The following is a 23,308-nucleotide window of genomic DNA, read 5'->3' on the forward strand; positions in this document are numbered from 1 at the left end:
CTTCACGTTACATTTTCAAAAACAAGAAAATAAATCTAGCACAAAAAAGTCACATTCGCTCAGTTAACAGGGTCTGAGGCTCTTCCATATATTGCTGAAGAACGTCATCCACAAACTTCTAGGTGTCACTTAAGCCAGAGCTACTGTTTGGAGTTTTTTTTCAATTTTTCTCATGGTGGAGTGGGGGATATGGAGCTGCAGTTCAGAATCCTATACTAGACAAACAAAAATAAATTTCTAACAGGAAGTCCTCTTGAAACTGCAAAATAAAAAATTTAAAAAAAACACCCGAAAAGTCACAAAACTAGAACACTTAGAGTTTCGCAGCTTCATGTGACTGACTGGATAAAAAAAATAAAAAAAATAAAACAAAATGTATTTGTATCTACATACAAAATGAAAAAAAAAATGAAATACGGTAAATAAAAATCCCTAGCTTCATGCCTTCATCCTTGTCTACTCTGGTTTTGATTGTGTGGGTGAGAAGAGCAGTGAAATATTGATTATTACTAGAGAAAAGAAGCTACTTCTGTTACATTAACTGGAAGAACATTTCATATAGTTTTCCCATCGTATCTGAACATACAGATGTATGTATGTCTACAGATAAAGCTGCACGGTCAGTAAAGGTTGTAGACTCAGCGTATACCGTATACCAAGCTCCCTTCAAATTTGCATCGCCAATAGAACAACTTATTGCAGAGCTGCATCTGTAGTACAGATTATTCAGAGATTTCCTATGTGAAAAATTAGAGTTTTCAGGAAATAAACATTTAAAGTAATTATCGGAGAATTCACACCAGTCCCCCAATTAGTTCAACATGACTAGTTATGTAACAACATATATACAAACACCTTTATAGGATAAAACCAGATGTCACAGTGAACTAAAAAAGGGAAGTGATTACTTCATAAATTACTAGGTAAAATAACTTTTTTAAAAGGCATGGGAAATGATCATTTGGCAATACTGTGGTCTGGATTAAATCACCTGCCTATATGTTGATCACAGATAGAGTAACCATGTAAGATATTGAGACGCTGATCTGCAACAAAGTGAGCCCCACTAGAGATGGCACAGGAGTTTAAATGTGCTAAACAGGAGCAAAGCTTAAGTTGGCATACCTAAAAATTAAGGAGACAGCCCACCTTGGTCAGTAGTATGATGCAGAGTAAGCCATGATCAAAAGGAGCCTATTTAGTATAAAAAAGTGCAAAGCTGCTTCTGGCTCTGTTAAAAGTCTTCACCCCTGACTGACTGTGCTCGTCGATATTAAAAAGATCCACATTCGACATTTACTCCCACCCCGAAGCTACGAAACTCCAAGCTACAGGAGGAAAAAAATAGAGACTTTTCTTTACTTCATATATAGGGAAGCTTTGTCAGAGCCCTACCCACAAGGAGAAAAGACAACAGCTGCCTTTATATATATATATATTTTTTGAACTGTTTTTGTTAATTTTTGTAAAGTCAGCTAACTCTCTCCGTCACTGGTGTTCTTGTATCCACTGGTTCCTCCCTGGTCGGCCTTTGTACAGATGAAGAAACAATGTCTTTTCGTTCACTTTCCCCTCGGTTTCTGCACTTATCTGCAGGCTGAGTCTTAGGTGGCTCCTGAGCACATCCGTCATTTTCTGGTATTTTCTCATCTTTGAAAATTTTGACACTTAAGTCCTGCGGCTCCTGGGCACATATGCTGTCCTGTGAAGTCTCTGGCTCTGGGTTGGTAGTGGATGCTTTTGATTCGGAGTGGTGGTGGTGATGGTGGTGATGATGGTGATGGTGCGGTTGTTCCTTTTTCGGTAAGATGCTTCTGCCTTTAGGACTACTTTCTTTGCTTTTACTTTCTGGGCTTTTTGCAGGCTTCGGTACTTTAACACTTTTATCTATTATGGTGGAAGGATACTCCTTGGTCTCTGTGTCCATAACATCTACACTTACAGTTTCCCGTGCCTTGCGTTTCTTTATCGGTAGTACGGTCTCTAAGAGCGGCTTGATGGAAGACTCTTTGATTGCTTTTTTCTTCGCAGCCTCTGCAGCAGCAGCTGCAGCAGCAATAGCAGCAGCAGCAGCAGCATTGCCGATGCCTGGCTTACGCCCCCTTTTTTTGGGGGCTACCGGTAAATCAATTTCTAATTTTCTTTTACGGCCTGGACGTTTGATAATAAGGACCTGCTCTGATGTTGTTGCATCCGATTCTTCCTTATTTCCTGAAAAAGGCATTTTTACCAAAAGCTTTCCCGGCGTCTTTTCTACGACTCGTTTAACCTGCACGCCCTCTAACTTCACAGCTGGCTTTGCTTTCACACTTCCTTTAGGTCTTCCTCTCCCTCTGCCTGTACCAACAAGTTTAGGAATTTTGGGTTTTTTCGGCGGTTTTTGCTCTCTCCGAGATGGACTTCCTCTCCCAGTTACCGTGAAGTCAAAATCATTTGGATCAAGGGTTGTGTCTCCTACTTTTTGGAAGTATGCTACAAGCTCAACTTTGGACCGAAAAGCTTTACCAGTTGGGCTATTAAACGGAAAGAAAAAGGAAAAAACAACATAAATTTATATGCTTTATATAATTGTTTAAACTAGCCTTGCATTGAGAACAATGAAAATTAAAACATGGCCCTTTAACCTGTGCGGAAGAGTTTTGAAAGAATCTGTTTCATTGAACAAAAGTTGTTCCTAAGAAGCTGCATATGTTTGTTCCCTGGCTTGTATGAAATATTTTGGATTGTGGCCACCTTATGTCGTCAGTCTGAAAACGGAGACCACCTCAGCTGGACAGTAGTGCTTATTGTAGTCTTTACTATGCGTACTGCTTTGGATACAGCTTTCATGAGACCAGATATATATAAGGGGGATATAGAGATATACAGAAAGTAGTACATTTGGATAGAATGGGTCATGGATCGGAGCTCAACCAGAGAAACCTTTTCATGGTATTTGTCCATTGTTAAGAAAATTAGATTTAAAAGGGGTTGTCCAGGACTTTAACATTTAACATTGATTGCCTATCCTAAGGCAAGGCCATCAATGTTTGATCAGTGTGGGGGGGGGGTCCAACCTCTCAGCGAGTGCTGTGCTCCCTTTATTTTTTACACAGAGTGGCTTGTCCGTACGAGCAGCTCTGCCTTGTACTGCAGCTTGTACAGACAATTGGATGTGCCTATGTAAACAATGAGGAGGATGCGGCACTCAGAGAGTTCGGACCCCCACGGATTAAACATTGATGGTTTTTCCCCCAGTGCTGTGGAGCCAAACTTCCGACTCCAGCTTCAACTCCTCCTTAAATGAGCCATGTACAATAATTTGTAATAACAAATTTACTATTTATAAAATAAAATGTAATGACATCAGCACCATGTAAATAATCAAGCTACTTAGATCGAACATAAAATATATTTATTGGAATAGAATTCCTAAACAAAAAAACCTTTCTAAATTCCTGTGGGTAAATATGCCATACACTCCAAATTTCAGAAATGAATACAATACTAATAATATATTTATTTTGAAGCCGGGTTTGTAGTCAGTACATTTCTACAGACGCTGACTCCACCCAAAACTGACTCCAAAACACTACTATACCCAGTCACGGAGAACCCTTTTGAGATTTACCGTAGCACAATAATTAATTTTGAAAGCTTTTTATGTTAAACCAGAAGTTTATCTTTTAATGCTAAGGCCATTTAACCTGGTAATGTTGGTAAAAGTAATGGTAAGACCTCTGAATGTGGCAGTGTTTAAAGCTCTGTTTGTTATTAACGGAAGTGTGACAGCTATGACGGATCTGTTATTAAGCGGATCCTTACAGATCTCACTAGCTAACATAAGGGCCTCCTAGTTTCCATCTTTTCAACTACTGCTTATGGCAAAGCAGGCTGTGCTATTCTTGGCGTCAAAAAACATCAGAAACCCAAAAGGATCGGAAACAAGTGGTACTGAGAGAACAGAGTCTTACTTATTTAACCAAGTTTGTTTATGCAGCTCTCAGAATGAATATACACACACTTTAGTATAGGCAAATGTCAAACTTTCATTCAATTGTTGCAATATCTGAAACTTTTTTTTTTTTACGATCAAGCCATATGTAAGATAGGCAGACGCTTTTTTCACAGAAATTATAAATGCCCATATAGAATTTTGATATATGAATTTGATGATTTTATGAGGGTATGTACACCTATCTGATTCATATATCTCCTATACAATGTATTTAGTGAAGTACATGTCCCAAATTTTGCCAGCAAACTGACAAGTCAGACGGATTCCATCTCTAGGTCGGCTAAGGCTGGGTTCACACGACCTATTTTCAGACGTAATGGAGGCGTTTTACGCCTCTAATTACGTCTGAAAAAACGCCTCCAATACGTCGGCAAACATCTGCCCATTACTTTTAATGGGCTTTATGATGTACTGTGCCGACGACCTGTCATTTTACGCGTCGCTGCCAAAAGACGGTGCGTAAAATAACAGCCTCGTCAAAGAAGTGCAGGACACTTCTTGGGACGTAATTGGAGCCGTTTTTCATTGACTTCAATGAAGAACAGCTCCAAATTACGTTCGTTAAAGACGCGGCGAAAAACGCCAGTACATGCATTTACGTCTGAAATTCAGGAGCTGTTTTCTCCTGAAAACAGCTCTGTAATTTCAGATGTAAATGCAGTTATCGTGTGCACATACCCTAAGGCTCGCCTCTTCTATCACAGTGTTAGGTCCCATGCACACGACCGTAAAAATTCACCGTAATTGCGGTCCGTAATACCGTCCGCAATTGCGGACCAATTAGCTTCTATTGGCCACGGACATCGCTACAGATAGGTGTCCGTGCTGTAGAAGTGTACGCAAAAGATAGGACTTGTTCTATCTTTTGCTTTTTACGGGCCGTGCTGCCATACTTTGTATGGGAGAACAGCCCGAAAATGCGGGCTATGGTCGTGTCCGCAATCGCGGGCCTTGATTACGGGCACGGCCGTGTGCATGAGGCCTTACTGTGTAGGCAAATGTATAGAAGCGTAGTAAAACTGGAAGGGAAATAGAAAGTCCCTTAAAGAAGTTGTCCCCTTTGGAAAACCTCTTTCAGTTAGAAGGATCCTCAATCAATAAGCTGATAACAGTGTCCCACTGATGAGACCCCCCCAGAAATCAGCTCTATTTTGTGAGGAACTGTGCAGCACCACTGCAGCAGAAGGCATTCTGGCACATTTTTTTTTCTTCTAGCCCCCATCGTTTTTTAGATATCGCTGACGCTGTCTGATCTGATTGGACGGCGTCAGAGCAGCAAGGTTCACACCCCGTTGCCAAGTGGGCGGTATAGACTGTCCACTGAACAGTCAAAGGCGTCATTTGCATATCGGATGCCAAAATTAACCGCATTCATTTCTCAGGAACGGTGGGGGCTAGAAGAAAAAAGAAAAAGTGACAGAATCTGTGAGGCATCGGCAATCAAACTGAGATGTCACGTGCAAATTTTTGGGCAGAAGACATGCCATTTTTCAAGGAACTTGTCACTAGGTTTAAAGCTACTAAACCACCAGCGTGTAGTTATGCAGCTGGGATTTAGTGTTCCAAACTTGCCCAAGTCAATAACGGACGTTTACGGGAGATGAGTTCAGCAGCTTCGGGAGCACGCGCATTGCATAGGTGAAGCCGAGGACAGTACACTATACATGCTGTGACTTATCTCCCAGACTCATCTCGGTAAGTTGTAAGTTCTTTAACTATTGAGGAAGCGTCCGTAAAATATTTATCTCGTTGTATTCATTGGGGGACACAACACCATGGGTATAGGCCCTTGCCACTAGGTGGCTAACACTAGGTAGGAAAAGTCTTGGCCTAGCAGGCTGTTCTCTTCGCACAGAGGCTTGCTTAATTCAGCTTGTACAGAAGCAGTAGAAGACAAAAAACAAACATGTCCACAGTCCCGGAAGAAAAACCAAACAAACCGTAGGAACAACAAGTCCTGGGCCTTGAATAAACCAAACAAGTAGGGCGGGACCTGTCCCCGACACTGAATACAATGAGAAAAAAGATTTTACGCTAAGTACAAATCTCTTATTTTCACATTTATATCTTTGGGGGATATAGAACCATGGTTCGTCCCTAAATCAGTTCCAGAGTGTGGGAAGAAAATAAAAACGGAAAAAGCACCGCCATGCGCACAGCTGCCTGCAAGCACCTTGTGACCCATGCTAGCATCAGAGGAGGCATAAATAAGAAATCTGGTTAAATTTGGTGACGATGTGCACCAAAGCCCAGGTAGCAGCCTTACAGACCTGAACAACTAAAGCTTGATGATAACCGCCTAGGAGGCACCAACAGCCCTAGAAGAATGGGCAACAACCCGAAGGCGATGTACTTTACTCTTGGATCGATAGGCTTCCAAAATCAGAGACCGGATCCAACATGCAATGGTGGACTTGGACGCTGCCAATCCCTTGCGTGGGTCTTCAGGAACAGCAAAAATAGAATAGGAGAACCAAAATGACTCAGTTGCAACCAGCTAGATGTGGACTGCTCTCACCACGTCAAGGAAATGCAAAGCCCGTTCCCTCGGATGACATGGGAGGAGCAGAAGGAAGAGAGAACAATCACTTTTCTGCTTGAGGGTATGCGCGGTGTACCATCTTTGGTATTTATAAATAACGTCTTCCTGCCCATTTGCAACAATTTCCTTTATGTGTCAGGGAGAAGCGGGAGCGGGATTTAGGTCCAATCACTACTGAGCAACGGACGGACGTTCAGGAATTAACCCATACATTATCCATTTGTGAGACCCAGTGACTATCACAACCTTACTTTATTCATAGGGTATATGGGAGGAAATTTGAGGTGAAGTGTAAAGAGGGCCATTGGAGATATGATCCATACTCACCCGCAAAAGTCTTCAGGTGTACGCAGTGTCACCTCTTCAGTAACCTTGCACATATAGTGGGGTTACTGGCACTCAAACAGCGGATGCAAAAAATAAGATAGGTGACCGGCAGTAAGAGAAATTCAGCGCAGAGAACTGCCTAGTTTTTTGGCACCAGCAAGGGGTTGACGAGGTTGGTGACCACTGACAACCCACTTACAGCTAAGGAGAAAAAATGAAGAAATAAAACTAAAATAAAAATCTGGCGCAGACCTGAGTATCAGATCATATTTGCATCCTATGGAGAGCAGGTCAAGACTGATTAAGTCAGTGGGAGAGGTATGGCCTGCCTGGACGTAACCTAGACTTTTCCTATCTAGTGTCAGCCTATTAATAGCAAGGGGCTATATCCATAATGCTGTGTCCCCCAATGATTTAAACGAGAAAATAGGTTTTCTAAACCAGACAATCCCTTTTAAGTTTCATTCAAAATATATTATTGCTGTTAGAAAGTATATTTTCCCCCTATGCTTACAATCCATTTTACATATGGTTTCAGTGGACTAACATACTACGTACATACAAACATTCACATTTCTAGTATTCTTAGAAATATTTTTGACTACTTACTTTATCAAATAGACATCAAATTTTCCAGCAGAACGTCCAGACTTTCTTTGTTTCAGTTTTCTTGTCCAGCCTTCAGGAAGAGTAGGGTCTTCGTACATAGGCCCCCTATCTCTAATAACAGAGCGCCTTTGCTTTGGGGAGGCAGAGGCTTCAGGCCCCACAGGTGCATCCTCTGTGCTTTCTGGTACCTCGGCATTGCCCGCTTCAGCGGACTCTTCTGCCTTCTGTGCTGATGGATGGGCTTCTTCAGGTGTGTCTTCATCATTCTTTTTATCCTTCTTAACTTTCCTGAGTTTTGGTGGTTCTTCCGTTTTATCCTCCCTTAAAAATAAAATAAGATTAGGATTGATACAAAAACACGAAACTTGCAGTAGGACAATCACAAACAACATTTTATAGCCCCATCAGCTATCTAAAGAGTAAATGGTGTGAAAATGGTTTCATTTCATTGGCTCCGTGCCCTTATCCATTGAGTGTATTGTTACAGGAAAAGCGACAACCCCTTTTCTGATGCAGAATTACGTACAGAGAAGTTGTCATTCCCCTTTCCCCCCGGTCCTCATGCAAGTTTGCAGAAAGACTCAATAAATTGGCAGGTGGGGCCAATAAGAACAGAAAAAAAAAATCACCAAACACAATGGGCAAAAGTTAGTTAATGAGAATTACATTTCAGACATTTTCTTTTGCAAAGGGACTTAAAAAAAACCAAAAAAAATAAACAGAAACAGCGACTGTCTGTTGGCAGGTACTTAATAATCACTATTAACATTGGTAGTGCATGTAGAATTTTTTGTAGTATCTTCTGAGGAAGACGCTAGTACAGCGTTGAAACGCGTAGCCATTTAAGTGTTCAATAAATATCTATTTATACTTTTCCTATCATCATTGACTATCTACTACAGCCACGCAGCAGCGCCCTATAGGATCCGTCCTTTTTTCACTATCTTCATGTGTTTCAATTAGCGGTGACCATTCGGTTCACCGGTTTGGATTCTGGCAGCAGCACTAGTGGATTTACCTATTGCCTTTATCAAACCTCTACGTGGTGAGCATAACCAACTACGTTCTCTACTCCTTTTTAGTCCTGTTGACCTGCACTATGTGGCGCCGTGCTTTTTGCTTCTTTATTGACATGTTACTGTGGCATGTCAAAAGTTTTATGAAAGTACAGGTACACAAGTTGGTTATACACATTCGTTAAGGCGGTTATACACACTAGTTAAGGCGGTTATACACATTCGTTAAGGCGGTTATACACACTAGTTAAGGCGGTTATACACATTCGTTAAGGCGGTTATACACATTCGTTAAGGCGGTTATACACATTCGTTAAGGCGGTTATACAAATTCGTTAAGGCGGTTATACACACTAGTTAAGGCGGTTATACACACTAGTTAAGGCGGTTATACACATTCGTTAAGGCGGTTATACACATTCGTTAAGGCGGTTATACACACTAGTTAAGGCGGTTATACACATTAGTTAAAAGTTGGTTGACGTTTGCACAAAAGCAGACATACACATTTTAGATGATATTGGACGTTAAAGGTGTTCAAAGTGCCAATACATGTTCGATTACACCAGAGGAGTCACGGCCGATGTATTACCGGAAATTATATCATGATAATAAAGTGGAGGTCCACTCACACCCATGCGTTAATAAACGAACATGGCATCTACAGACGCTTACTCGCCCCCCCCTGTGGGCTGCTCTTTCACGGACGATTGTGTGTGTATTGCCCGAGTGTCCCATGTACAGCCAACTCCTTTTCAGAAGAGGACGGTCTGTCATCGTTAGCTGTTAAATTATCATTTGTTGTGGTTGAAATAGTCTTTTTTCATCAACTTTGGCCTTTGGTAAACTGCTCCTTGCATACTCCTATCATTATAGATTATAGGTAGTCCTGTAGAGCAATATATAATAATAGTGTCCCAAATGCCATGTCAATGAAAATTTCCACAATAGGGTATTAATTGCACATGCCGATCTTGTGGGGGGTTTTTTTGCATTGATTTTGGAAAAATAGTCAGAGAAAAAAAAAAAAAAAAACACACCACAAAATCGGCCCTGTTTAATACACCCATAGGAAGTCAAGCCTGCGAGAATAAAAGCCAGAAAGAATGGATAAATTGTTTCTATGAAGTATATCATTGAAGGTTGTTGAATTTAGATTTATGAATAAAGAGTTTCTAATAATCATCTGCTTTAATGATATTGGCAGAAGAACGGAGTGTTACTGGCAGAAGCTTTAAGTAGTTGGCATGACAGATTTATATTTGGATATTTACAATTCTGAACTACTATTTGTTGTGAAACACTAGGTAAGAATGCTAAAATATAAAGCCATATGTAATGTCCGAGTTCACAGAATTTTTTGCAGGCAGAAAAAAAATCTGGCTGAGAATTCCTGCAGGAATTTTAAAGGTAGATTTTGAACAGCCTGAACTTTTTTCCGCGTTATTTTGCGGCATTTTTCGCCCGCGGCCATTGAAGCAAATGCAAGGACCGCAGGCAGGGCAGAAAACACAAAGAAATACTCTCAGAAATTATCGCTCTAGGGTTTTTTCTGCCTCCGATTGATTCAATAAATCCATGGCAATAAAGGACCTGCCACTTTCTTTTCCTGCAAGATGCCAAAAGCCGCCCGGGAGAAAAAACACCACTGCCTCCCATTGAAATCAATGGGGACGAATTTGGCTGGTTTTTGACACTTAGGCTGGATTCACACGAGCGTTGCGTTTTTGCGCGCGCAAACAACACGGCGTTTTGTGCGCGCAAAAACCATTTGACAGCTGCGTGTGTCATCCGTGTCTGATGCGCGGCTGCGTGATTTTCGCGCAGCCGGCATCATAGAGATGAGGCTTGTCGACGCCCGTCACTGTCCAAGGTGCTGAAAGAGCTAAATCTTTCAGCACCCTCGACAGTGAATGCCGAACACAACAGCGAAAAACCTGTAAAAAAAAAGATAAAGTTCCTACTTACCGAGAACTTCCCGGCCGTTGCCTTGGTGACGCGCCTCTCTTGACATCGGGCCCCACCTCCCTGGATGACGCGGCAGTCCAAGTGACCGCTGCAGCCTGTGATTGGCTGCAGCCTGTGCTTGGCCTGTGATTGGCTGGAGCTGTCACTTGAACTGAAGTGTCATCCCGGGAGGTCGGACTGCAGGAAGGAGACAGGAGTAATCGGTAAGTTAGAACTTCGTTCTTTTTTACAGGTTCATGTATTTTGGGATCGCAAGTCACTGTCCATTGTGCTGAAACAGTTTAACTCTTTCAGCACCATGCACAGTGAATGTCTCCCGACGTCGCGGACCGGAAATTTTTTTGCCGGGTTCGGCCAAAACGAGTTTGGCCGAACCCGGTGAAGTTAGCTTCGGTTGTCGGGGTTCGCTAATCGCAAAGACACTCCTTTTGGATGTTCGGAAACAGAAAAGCACGCGGTGCTTTTCTGTTTACATTCATCCTTTTGACAGCTGTTGCGCAAACACGCAGATCGCACGGAAGTGCTTCCGTGCGACATGCGTGGTTTTCACGCACCCATTGACTTCAATGGGTGCATGATGCGTTGAAAACGCTGAATCAACGGACATGTCGTGAGTTTTTTGCAACGGAGCAACGCTGCGCAAAAAACGCTGCCATGTCTGCACGGCCCCATTGACTAATATAGCTACGGGCAACGCACGTGAAAATCACGCGCGTTGCACGCGCGTAGTTTACGTTCGTCTGAATAAGCCCTTATTCAGATGCGGTTTCCGCATAAAAATCAGTGCCAAAAAACTCAGTCAATGTGTACTGACCCTAACAGAGCCACATGCTCAGGGTAATTGACGACTGTAAGGCTATGTTCACACGGGGTATTTTGCAGAGTTTTTTGACGCGGAAACCACGTCGCAAAACTCGGCAGAAACGGCCCGAGCAGTAAAACTGCCTCGCGGGAAAAAGAAGCGACATGCCCTATCTTCGGGCGCTTCCGCCTCTGACCTCCCATTGACTTCAATGGGAGGCAGGAGAAAGCGTACTTCTCGCTGTTTTATGCCCGCGGCGCTCAATGGCCGCGGGCGAAAAACGGCGCGATAATCGGCGTGCAGGGAGAGGAATATCTGCCTCAAAGTTCCAAACGGAATTTTGAGGCAGATATTCCTCCCCCAAAATACTCCGTGTGAACATAGCCTTAGGCCCTGTTAACATGTAGTATTTTGCAGGCAGAAAAAATCTGCCTCAAAATTCATTCAGGAATTTTGAGGCAGATTTTGACTTGCACTTTCTTGCCGCGGCCAATAAGCGCTACGGGCAAAGAACGCTTTCTCTGCCTCCCATTGATTTTACTGGGAGGTCAGAGATGGAACCGCGGGAAGAAAGAGCATCTTGCTTATTCTTCCCCCGAGCGGTTAAAACCGCGTGCGGTGAAAAACGCCTCTGCCTCCCATTGAAATCAATGGTAGGTGGTTTCGGGTGTTTTTTGTTGTGGATTCCGACGCTGTGTGTGAACAGGGCCTTACAGGTGTCATTCATTTGTTTTGAGGGAATCAAAAAGTCTCGATAATGTTTTCTGCAGAAAGGACCCAATATCGGAGGCAGGATATTCTATCCCTGTTTTCCGGCAGCGGAGCACGGCCTTAGTTCTTTCTTTCATGCAATGAATAGTTACACATTTGTCTATTCAGCATTTCCGAATATTCTGCCTACACTTATAAAGAAAAGAAACCCGCTGATCCCCCCCCCGCCCATCGCTTCCTAATAATGACCTGCAAAACTGAACGTCACACTGCTGAAGTAGGACATCAAAGCTGTACTGCCCAATAAACGTAATCTTCTGAGGCAATAATGGCCCCCATTCAGTTTAGGTTAAAAGCATAGCAAAGAAAGGCTGCAATTAGATATCCTTCGGAATCGCTATTTAAAAATAGTAAAATACGCTTTTAACTACGAATAAAAAAACGTCTTTTATATTTTGCACTTTCATTATTGAATTGTCAAGGGAAAAACCAACAGGATGTATGATTTACCTTGCAGCGATTTTATACTTCAAGAGCTTGGAGAGATTTGCTTTGTAATAACTGTGCTAGATGTTCCTGTGTGACTTTTTACACATCATTAGACCACAGTGTTCAGTTTAGAGAGTATAGCCGCCATTAGTAGTACAGCCACTCATTACTCTTCAGCAGAAATTGTCATTAGTGCGGCATTGGCATGCAGGCTTAATGCTAGTACAGTATTTGTAGGCATCCGCAACATCGACAAGGTGTTCGCTATTTACCATCTTTCCGTCAGTTTTAATTCTGCAGGTTAAACAGAAGCGGAATAGCAGAGAATTAGGCCCCATTCAGAGACCCGCATCTGAAAGCAGCAGCAAATAAAACAGTTTTTCCTGTAATGGGGGAAGGGAATACAGAACAGTAACTATGTGAACTGTTTCTATTAGAAAGTGCATTGTGCTAGTGTATGTATAAACCTGCTGTGTCTCACCCAAAGAAACCTGGAGTAAAAGAATGACATAAAACACATATTGAAAAGTCCTTTTAACACTATGCACTCAGAAGCCGCATGGTTTACAGGGCATGTATGCTCGAATGCCTCTCTGGTTTTCTTGCAGCTTTGACAAGGAATACTCCTAAGGATTTTGCGTGACGGGTCCCGCCGTCGGCAGGAATATTTTTCCTGCCATTGAATTCAATGGGAGGTTTCGGACAGAATCCGCCCGAAGATCGAGCAGGACGCTTTTTTCCGCTAGCTGAAAAAAAAATCAGCTAGCAGGAAAAAGAAGCGTCCGAATCCCATTAGAATGAATGGCAGGTGGAATTTTGCGGCGGAATGAGCCGCAAAAATTCCGTCGTGTGAACAGGGTCTAAGGTATAGGGCAGTGGTGGTCAACGTGACAAATTGTGAGCGTCTCAAAGTCAGCCCCCTACTTGAATAAAAGTCTGCATATTAAATTCATCATGGCCAGGTCTAGAAATAGACCAGCCTAGCCCAGAACGATCTCACGAGACTATGAAGGGAGAAGACTTCTCATCAGGCAAATAAGCTGCATTGTGCTGATTGGACAGCGTCAGAGGCAGTGAAGATGGCTCCACCAGAGGATATTCACTGTAGTTCACACCCCATTGGCTAACTACAGTGAATTTACATTTCGGGTGTCAAAAGAACAGGGGACAATAACTCCGGAGCCAAGGGGAGTAGGAAGAAAAGAAAAATGGCGTTGGATTCAGGGAAGAATCAGACTAAGGGCGGATTTACACGAACGTGCTATACTTCCGTGCAACCCGAGTGGTTTTCACGCGGGTTGCACGGACCTATGCAAGTCTTTGGGGCAGTGCAGACTGTCTGTGAGTTTTGCGCAGCGTGAGTCCGCTGAGTAAAATTCACGACATGTTCTATATTTCTATTTTTTGCGCATCACGCACCCATTGAAGTCAATGGGTGCGTGAAAATCACGCGCACCACACGGAAGCACGCAGCCACACATCCATATGAACATGACACACAAAGCTGTCACGCACCTGCCACGCGCGCAAAACACAGCGTTTTTTGCGCGCGCAAAACTCACACGTTTGTGTAAATCTGAGTCAAAAATGTGTGAACCGACCCTAAAGGAGTTTTCAGAAAATAAACTAATCACCTTCACAATCTGTAAAAATCCAACTGCTGGGACCTCCACTGATCATTACAATGCTATGGCAGCACTAGGGGAGAATAATATAACTTACATATGGTCCCAACAGAGCACAAAGACAGGACAAGTCCTGGGCTCTGCTGCTGCGGCATGAGGCCTTCTTGTAACTCTAGCCCTATTAGAGGATCCCTATCTCCCTCCTCCCTGTGTTACGGTTGACCAATTGCTTTTGTAAGAGGATTGTGAACATTTAGCCTTAAGGGTATGATCACACGGCTTATTTTCGTCCGTTTTTCGGGCCGTAAACGGCTCCAAACATCTGCCCATTGATTTCAATGGGAAAAACGGCGTTCTGTTCCGACGGGGTGTTTTTACGTGGCCGTTTTTCAAAACGGCCGTGTAAAAAAACGCCTGTGAAAAGGAAGTGCATGTCACTTCTTGAGCTGTTTTTGGAGCCGTTTTTCATTGACTCTAGAAAAACGGCTCCAAAACGGCCGTAAAAAACGCAGCGAAAAACGCGAGTTGCTTAAAAACCGTCTGAAAATCAGGAGCTGTTTTCCCTTTTTCCCTTGAAAAAAGCTCCGTATTTTGAAAAGTTTTTTGCTAAGCGTGTGAACATACCCTTATTCAAGTGAACATTGGAAAACTCGTCTGTGTTTCATCATGAAAAAACTGACAATTTTCATATATTGTGTCCGAGTGAATTCGGCTTGTACAGTTTTTATTTTTAAAGTCCGTATGTCATCAGTTTTCATCCCCATTTCACATCTGACACCGAGGAATGCCCACTTTGTCACAAGCTACTCTGGCAGTACTTCCTGCGTTCTTTTCAGCGTTGCCTAGCAACATATTAGTGGAAAACAGAACACACTTGGATGGCATCCGAGTGCGGATTACTTGAATGAGCGAGTATAGTGTGATATTCGGACGAAAGTAGCGCATGCTGCAATTTACTGTGCACTGAACAATGGATAACTTAATAACCCCTTACAAGGATCCTGGGGATAAGGAAAATGTCCCTTTCCTCTAATAAGATATATTCCAAAGTTTCTTGCCTTCACATATGAAATAGGTACACTTTAAAAATCAAACAAAAAAAATAAATAAATAAATCGCTGTAACTGAAATACCCCAACGTAAAATTGAAGAGCTACCAAAATAGTGTAAGTCCTAGAGTACACTATATCCAATATAATCTAGAGTTGAGAGGGAAGGGAACCAGCTAATTTGCTTTCAATTTCTTAAGTACTTCATAATTCTTCCTTCATAATGTGGCCATAGTTTATTTAAAAAATATGCGTATATATGAAAGTACAATATTCATTCAGTACAGTACTACAGATCACAAGTTGCAATTTTATTTCACGATGACATGTCAAAAGTTTTCTTTTAAATGAATAAATTACAACTTAGACTAAATATTTTCCTACAAAACTCAAGCTGACCAACTCCTCCAGTTCTAGGTTGCCTTTAAGAATAAAATATTATGGTAATGACTTTGATGCCCTCAGGCACTTTAGGCTTCGTTCACATCTGTGTTTCCGTTTCCATCACCATTGAATACGTATACGGTATGGATTCCATCAAAAGACAGAACCCTTGCACAACGGAGACAAACAGAAACCATTGTCACCGGATCCGTCACCTTTGAAATCAATGGTGATGGAAACGGAAACCTATGGTTTCCGTTTGTGTCTTTCAGGGCTCCGTTCCGACAGAAAGCTCAGACGGAACGGGGCTCTAGCGCAGATGTGAACGAAGCCTTAGTTGGAAGCTTTCATCAGGGATGCATACTTCCCAAAATAACGAAAAGCAAAAATGGTAATGTAAAACCCCCATTAGTAAAATCTACAAACAGTACTACATAGGATTGCATAAAAGAAATCCAAACACAACAGAGAAAGCGTTGTACGATCAATACCTATACAGGGCAAATCTAACCACTTAATGGCAGAGATAAGAGTTCATCATCAGCAAAAAAATAATCCCAAATGCAAGTACAAGTGTTGACATTACTGCTCCTTTCTCTTATACTAGCCTATGCACACATTTGGCTTTCCTGGCGTACCTGCTAAACATAGGGCAAAAACGTGATGTGAATTCAACTTCTATATAGTAAATCTAATTAAATAAAATAAATATTTATTTTAAAACAGACTTTTTTGTTCTCCGCCTTCTCCAAGGCCTTGTTCACATGGAGTAATTTGAAGGCAAAAAAAATCTGTCTCAAAATTTCCTCAGGAATTTTGACCTGCCTGCAACTTCTTCCTGCGGTTTTCTCAGCGTTTTTCGCCCACAGCCATTGAACGCTTTTTTCTGCCTCCCATTGATTTCAAATGGGAGGTCAGAGGCGGAACCTCGGAAAAATAGGACATGCCGCCTTTTTTCCCAAGTAGCTATAAGCTACTTGGGCAAAAAAATGCCTCAGTCTCCCATTGAAATCAATGAAAGGCGGTTTCGGATGTTTATTAGAGCTAATTCTTACGCGGTTTCCGTGTCAAAAAACCCTGTGTGAACTGGGCCTAACCCCCAACTGTAATCACTGAAAGCTCCATGGAGCCACTTATTTCTTAGGACCCATGCACACGACCGTAAAATTTGTCCGTAATTGCGGACCGTAATTGCGGAACAATTCACTTCTATTGACCACTGACACATTCCCATATATTTGCGGGAAGGTGTCTGGGCCTTAAAAAGCCTCCGCAAAAGATTTAACATGCCCTATCTCTTGCTTTTTATGGACCCGTGCTCTTATACTTTGTATGGGAGCACAGGCCAAAAATGCAGATGGCAATCCGCGGCCGCCAGCTGCGCCCGTAATTGTGGAACGTGATTACGGGCATGACCGTGTGCATGAGGCCGTAGTATGCAGTATTACATGGTGCCCATTTAAAAGAATGAGCGACCAGTGAATACAGATACATTAAAGTGGTTGACCAGTCATAAGAAATGGCCTGTCCTCTGGAGAGGCCATCGGCATCTGATCGGTGGAGGTCCGACTACAGGCACCCTCGCTAATCAGCTGTTTTAAAGGGGTCGCGGCGCTCGTACGAGCGTTGCTTCTCCTTCCTTACTGTTACTGCTCGTACTGTGAATCGCCGACACACTTGTAGCACTGTGGCCCTTTCAAAACAGCTGATCGGCAGGGATGTCGGTGGTCAGGCCCCCAACAATCAGATATTGATGACCTATCCTGAGGATAGGCCATCAATTTCTTATGACTAGAAAACCGCTTTAAGTTCACCAGAGCAGAAGCGGCTCATAGAGGGGTCCGGAGTGGGGCATAAGGAGAGGGCTTGCCAAAAATAGGTTTACACGTTTGGGAAATACCAGACGTATTGTGGTATAGGTTTTTATATATTGAGGTATAAAATTTGTACTATCAAAAGAGATGCAACGCACAAGCCAAAGTTAAAGCTTTGATGAGGAGGTATACGGTGCCTTCCAGATTTCATAGATTATACCCTCATGTGTCTGCCACTTGCTTCTAAGGATGTATCACAGAGGGCACCCTGTTACACATCAGGTGTATTTGTCCTAGGGTCAAAAGATTCTGGATCCTTATATAGAACTTCATATTTTCTCAGTCACCTCCTGAAGAAAGATCCTACTCAGGCGCTCCGTAACCCCTTCATGACCAGGCCTATTTTGGCCATAATGACAAAGCATTATTTTTCATCTCTTCACGGTCGCATTCCAAGAGTCATAATCTTTTTATTTTTCCGTCAACATAATCATATGAGGGCTTGTTTTTTCGTGGACAATGTGTATTTTTCAATGGCATGATTTTTGAGAATAGATTTTTTTATTAACTTTTATTAACTTTAAGAACTGAAAGAAACAGCTATGGTGGCATTGTTTTTTGGTCTTAAATTTACGTTGTTCAGTGCAGTGTAAAGAACGTGTTCCTTTTATTCTATGGGCCGATACAATTACCGCAATACCAAATATGTGTACGGTTTATTTCTGTTTTATTACTTTTGCACAAAAAAGAAAAAACATTTTTTGGTTTTTTATGTCACCGCAGTACAAGAACTATAACTTTTTATTTTCATGTACATCGAACTTACTTATAAATTTAACTGGTTTTTTTTGGGGGGGGGGGGGGGGGGGCGGGGAATGGAAAATAAAAACTATCCCACTGTACTTTTTTTGCATTTTTTGTGTGCGGCGTATGCAGTTTATAAAACATGGCAACGTTTAATGTTTGGGTCAATTGTGGCGATATTATATATTTGTTTTTTAGCCGGATAAAAATACACCACTTAGAAATTTTAAAGAGCATATTTAGGCGGGATTCACACGACAGGGTTTCCCGGCCGGGTGCCGGCCGTTCATAAATCGGCCGGCACCCCGCTGCATTAGGAATAATAGACCCCTAATGGGGCTATTCACACGACCGATTTTCTGACGGCCGGGAAAACTGGCCGTCGAAAAATAGGACATGCTCTATTTTCGGCCGGGTGCCCGGCCCCCATAGAAGTCTATGGGGCCGGGTAATACACAGCCATCACCGGAATATGTCCCGAGTGATGGCCGGGTCTACCGTCACTCGCGCACTCTCTCTCCTCCTCCTCACAGTGCAGAGTGCATGTGAGGAGGGTCTTTTATTGCTCGCTGTAGGAGTCGGAATCCCCAATCCCCGGCCGGGGATTGGGGATTCCGCTACAGGAGAAGTGCGTGACTACACTGTCCATATATGGACACAGCGAAGTCACGCACTTCTGCAGCGGAATCCACGACTCTATGGCCGGGGATGCCGCTACAGGAGAAGTGAGTGACTACACTGTCCATATATGGACACAGCGAAGTCACGCACTTCTGCAGCGGAATCCCCGACTCTATGGCCGGGGATTCCACTACAGGAGAAGTGAGTGACTACACTGTCCATATATGGACACAGCAAAGTCACTCACTTCTGCAGCGGAATCCCCGACTCTATGGCCGGGGATTCCGCTACAGGAGAAGTGAGTGACTACACTGTCCATATATGGACACAGCGACGTCACTCACTTCTGAAGCGGAATTCCCGACCTGTGGCAGGGAATTCCTCTCCAGGAGAAGTCAGTGACTACACTGTCCATATATGGACATTGAAGTCAGTGACTTCTCCTGGAAGGGGGGGGATGGGTGCAACCTACAGGGGGCTGTGTGGCATCACCTAAAGGGGACTTGGTGGCATCACCTACAGGGGGCAGGGTGGGTGGCATCACCTACAGGGGGCATGGTGGCATCGCCTACAGGGGGCTGTGTGGCATCGCCTACAGGGGGCTGTGTGGCATCGCCTACAGGGGGCATGGTGGCATCGCCTACAGGGGGCATGGTGGCATCGCCTACAGGGGGCATGGTGGCATCGCCTACAGGGGGAAGGGTGGCATCGCCTACAGGGGGCAGGGTGGCATCACCTACAGGGGGCAGGGTGGCATAACCTACAGGGGGCAGGGTGGCATCACCTACAGGGGGCAGGGTGGCATCGCCTACAGGGGGCAGGGTGGCAGGCATCGCCTACAGGGGGCAGGGTGGGTGGCATCGCCTACAGGGGGCTGGGTGGCATCGCCTGCAGGGGGCTGGGTGGCATCGCCTGCAGGGGGCTGTGTGGCATCGCCTGCAGGGGGCTGTGTGGCATCGCCTGCAGGGGGCTGTGTGGCATCGCCTGCAGGGGGCTGTGTGGCATCGCCTGCAGGGGGCTGTGTGGCATCGCCTGCAGGGGGCTGTGTGGCATCGCCTACAGGGGGCTGGGTGGGATCACCTACACGGGGCTGGGTCGCATCGCCTACAGGGGGCTGGGTGGCATCGCCTACAGGGGGCTGGGTGGCATCGCCTACAGGGGGCTGGGTGGCATCGCCTACAGGGGCAGGGTGGCATCACCTACAGGGGGCAGGGTGGCATCACCTACAGGGGGCAGGGTGGCATCACCTACAGGGGGGCAGGGTGGGTGGCATCACCTACAGGGGGCAGGGTGGCATCGCCTACATGGGGCAGGGTGGCATCACCCACAGGGGGCTGGGTGGCATCGCCTGCAGGGGGCTGGGTGGCATCACCTGCAGGGGGCTGTGTGGCATCGCCTGCAGGGGGCTGTGTGGCATCGCCTGCAGGGGGCTGGGTGGCATCACCTGCAGGGGGCTGGGTGGCATCACCTACAGGGGGCTGGGTGGCATTACCTACCAGGGGGGCTGTGGCGTTATCTACAAAGGGCTGTGTGTGGCAACAAATTTAAATGAAATTCATCCGATTTTAAAACGGACAGGGAAAAAAACGGATGCAAATCGGGTCCAAATCGGCCGGTAAAAACGGTAACTCGGCCCGGAACGGATGCAAACCGGATGCACCCGATTTTCCCGGCCGACACTCGGACCCTGTCGTGTGAATGAGGCCTTAGCCAGGGAAAAGTATATATTAAGGCCTCATTCACACGACAGGATCCGAGTGTCGGCCGGGAAAATCGGCCGTTTTTACCGGCCGATTTGCATCTGTTTTTTTCCCTGTCCGTTTTAAAATTGGATGAATTTCATTTAAATTTGTTGCCACACACAGCCCTTTGTAGATAATGTCACCCAGCCCCCTGCAGGTAATGCCACCCAGCTCCCTGCAGGTAATGCCACCCAGCCCCCTGCAGGTAATGCCACCCAGCCCCCTGCAGGTAATGCCACCCAGCACCCTGCAGGTAATGCCACCCAGCACCCTGCAGGTAATGCCACCAAGTCCCCTGTGGGTAATGCCACCAAGTCCCCTGTAGGTAATGCCACACAGCCTCCTGTAAGTGATGCCACCCTGCCCCCTGTAGGTGATGCCACCCAGCCCCCTGTAGGTGATGCCACCCAGCCCCCTGTAGGTGATGCCACCCAGCCCCCTGTAGGTTGCACCCATCCCCCCCCCCTTCCAGGAGAAGTCACTGACTTCAATGTCCATATATGGACAGTGTAGTCACTGACTTCTCCTGGAGAGGAATTCCCTGCCACAGGTCGGGAATTCCACTTCAGAAGTGAGTGACGTCACTGTGTCCATATATGGACAGTGTAGTCACTCACTTCTCCTGTAGCGGCATCCCTGGCCATAGAGTCGGGGATTCCGCTGCAGAAGTGAGTGACTTCGCTGTGTCCATATATGGACAGTGTAGTCACTCACTTCTCCTGTAGCGGAATCTTCTTGCTCCCTGTAGGAGTCGGAATCCCCAATCCGGGGATTGGGGATTCCGACTCATACAGGGAGCAAAAAAAGACCCTCCTCCCCCTCACATGCACTCTGCACTTTGAGGAGGAGGAGGAGAGAGAGCGCGAGCGACGGTAGACTCGGCCATCACTCGGGACACATTCCGGTGATGGCCGTGTATTACCCAGCCCCATAGACTTCTATGGGAGCCGGGCGGCCGGGCACCCGGCCGAAAACAGAGCATGTCCCATTTTTTGACGGCCGGTTTTCCCGGCCCGTCAAAAAATCGGTCGTGTCAATAGCCCCATTAGGGGTCTATTGTTCCTAATGCAGCCGGGTGCCGGCCGATTTATGAACGGCCGGCACCCGGCCGGGAAACCCTGTCGTGTGAATTCTGCCTAACTCAGAGTTTGCTGTAAACGCTACTGTCGGTCCACAGTGTAGTGGAAATGCAGGGTGTGGAGGGGTGTTTTGTTTTTTTTTCATTTATGCGCTTATACTGAACTACCAGTGGGGCTCTATATGAGTGTAACAATAAGTACAGAAGAATACCTCTAAAAACATCTTTTGTACTTATTTTATCTGGTACGGAGTCGCCAGCTCTGACGGAAACGAATACAGTTTCATGCAAGAAATACATAAGCACAAAAAAGGCCATACTTACTAGGTAGGTGGGTGGGTGAAAACCCACCCACCTACCTAGTAAGTATGGCCTTTTTTGTGGTTTTGATGATATCTATGTCCCATTTTTTCTGTTTGTGTTAAGAAATACATAAGACTGAATTCAAAGCGTTCAGGCCCTTTACAGACTTTAATGATGCCTATAGAGGCGTTATTGTGTTCTTAGGGTATGTTCACACGGCCAAATTTCAGACGTAAACGAGGCGTATTATGCCTCGTTTTACGTCTGAAAATAGGGCTACAATACGTCGGCAAACATCTGGCCATTCATTTGAATGGGTTTGCCGACGTACTGTGCAGACGACCTGTTATTTACGCATCGTCGTTTGACAGCTGTCAAACGACGACGCGTAAAAATACAGCCTCGGCAAAAGAAGTGCAGGACACTTCTTTGGACGTTTTTGGAGCTGTTTTCTCATAGACTCCAATGAAAACAGCTCCAAAAACGGACGTAAAAAACGCAGCGAAAACGGCGGGAAAACGCAGCGAAAAATGCGAGTTGGTAAAAAAACGTCTGAAAAGCAGGGTCTGTTTTCCCTTGAAAACAGCTCTGGATTTTCAGACGTTTTTGTTGACTACGTGTGAACATACCCTTAGTTTACACCATCGTCTTTGTGTCTATTCGTTGTCTTTTTTAGCGTTGTTCTGTTGTCTTTACTTATCCATTTTATTCTCCCTCATTTCTCTTACTTTTTTGTTCTTCTGTAAAAATTCCAAGGCTTATTTATTTAGGGAAGTCACTTAAACCTTTTTGTCATCATGATTGCTTTGAGGTTTTCCTCGATATCTACCAATTACATTTTAGGCTACAATATATAATTTTTTCTGTAGCCTCTATTATACAAATGTGACAATATTTAGCATTATCATTCTATCATATTGAAAAACTTGTTGTTGCCTATTTTATGACTATGTAGCGCTTGACTTGGTTCTATATTCTACTATTTGTATAGAATAACAGCCTTCCGCATGGTTTATGTTTATTTGTATTAAACTTTCAATAAGAAAATATTTAAAACAAAAAAGAGCCCTGCAAAATATGCTTTAGGTCTCATGCACCCGACCGTATTTTTGCAGTCGTAATTTATACCCATTCTTTTCTATGGCCCCATGCACATGATCGTGATTTACACAGATCGATGCGGGGGCCGCAATTGCAAACTGCAAAAACTTATTTTACTGTCTGCAATTGCAGCTTCACCAATACTGGTGAATTGTTATGGACCTGTGAGTCGGGGTGGCATGGATACACAGCAAGGGTTTTTTGCAGTCCAATTGACCGTTACAGACCTGTGAATTTGCGGACCGCAAAACCAATGCGGTCGTGTGTATGAGGCCTTAGCCTGTGCACAGAGATAAAAAGGGAAACTGAATTTTCTCTAATTCACA

At 44.4% G+C, this 23,308-nt stretch overlaps 1 protein-coding gene across 1 annotated transcript in view; it reads right to left on the minus strand.

Moving 5' to 3' along the window:
- Nucleotides 1-1,341: 1,341 nt before the first annotated feature.
- MECP2 (methyl-CpG binding protein 2) overlaps nucleotides 1,342-23,308 on the minus strand; it is a 44,139-nt gene continuing 22,172 nt past the window's right edge. Inside the window, exons 2-3 of the mRNA XM_075835432.1 lie at nucleotides 7,476-7,796; nucleotides 1,342-2,513 (exon numbers count right to left, since the gene is read on the minus strand). Coding sequence (XP_075691547.1) covers nucleotides 1,472-2,513; nucleotides 7,476-7,796 — 1,363 coding nt within the window. The 3' untranslated portion in view covers nucleotides 1,342-1,471. The remainder of the gene's footprint in view (nucleotides 2,514-7,475; nucleotides 7,797-23,308) is intronic.

This window comes from Rhinoderma darwinii, chromosome 8, assembly GCF_050947455.1.
Source record: "Rhinoderma darwinii isolate aRhiDar2 chromosome 8, aRhiDar2.hap1, whole genome shotgun sequence".
In the NCBI taxonomy this organism is placed as follows: Eukaryota; Metazoa; Chordata; class Amphibia; order Anura; family Rhinodermatidae; genus Rhinoderma; species Rhinoderma darwinii.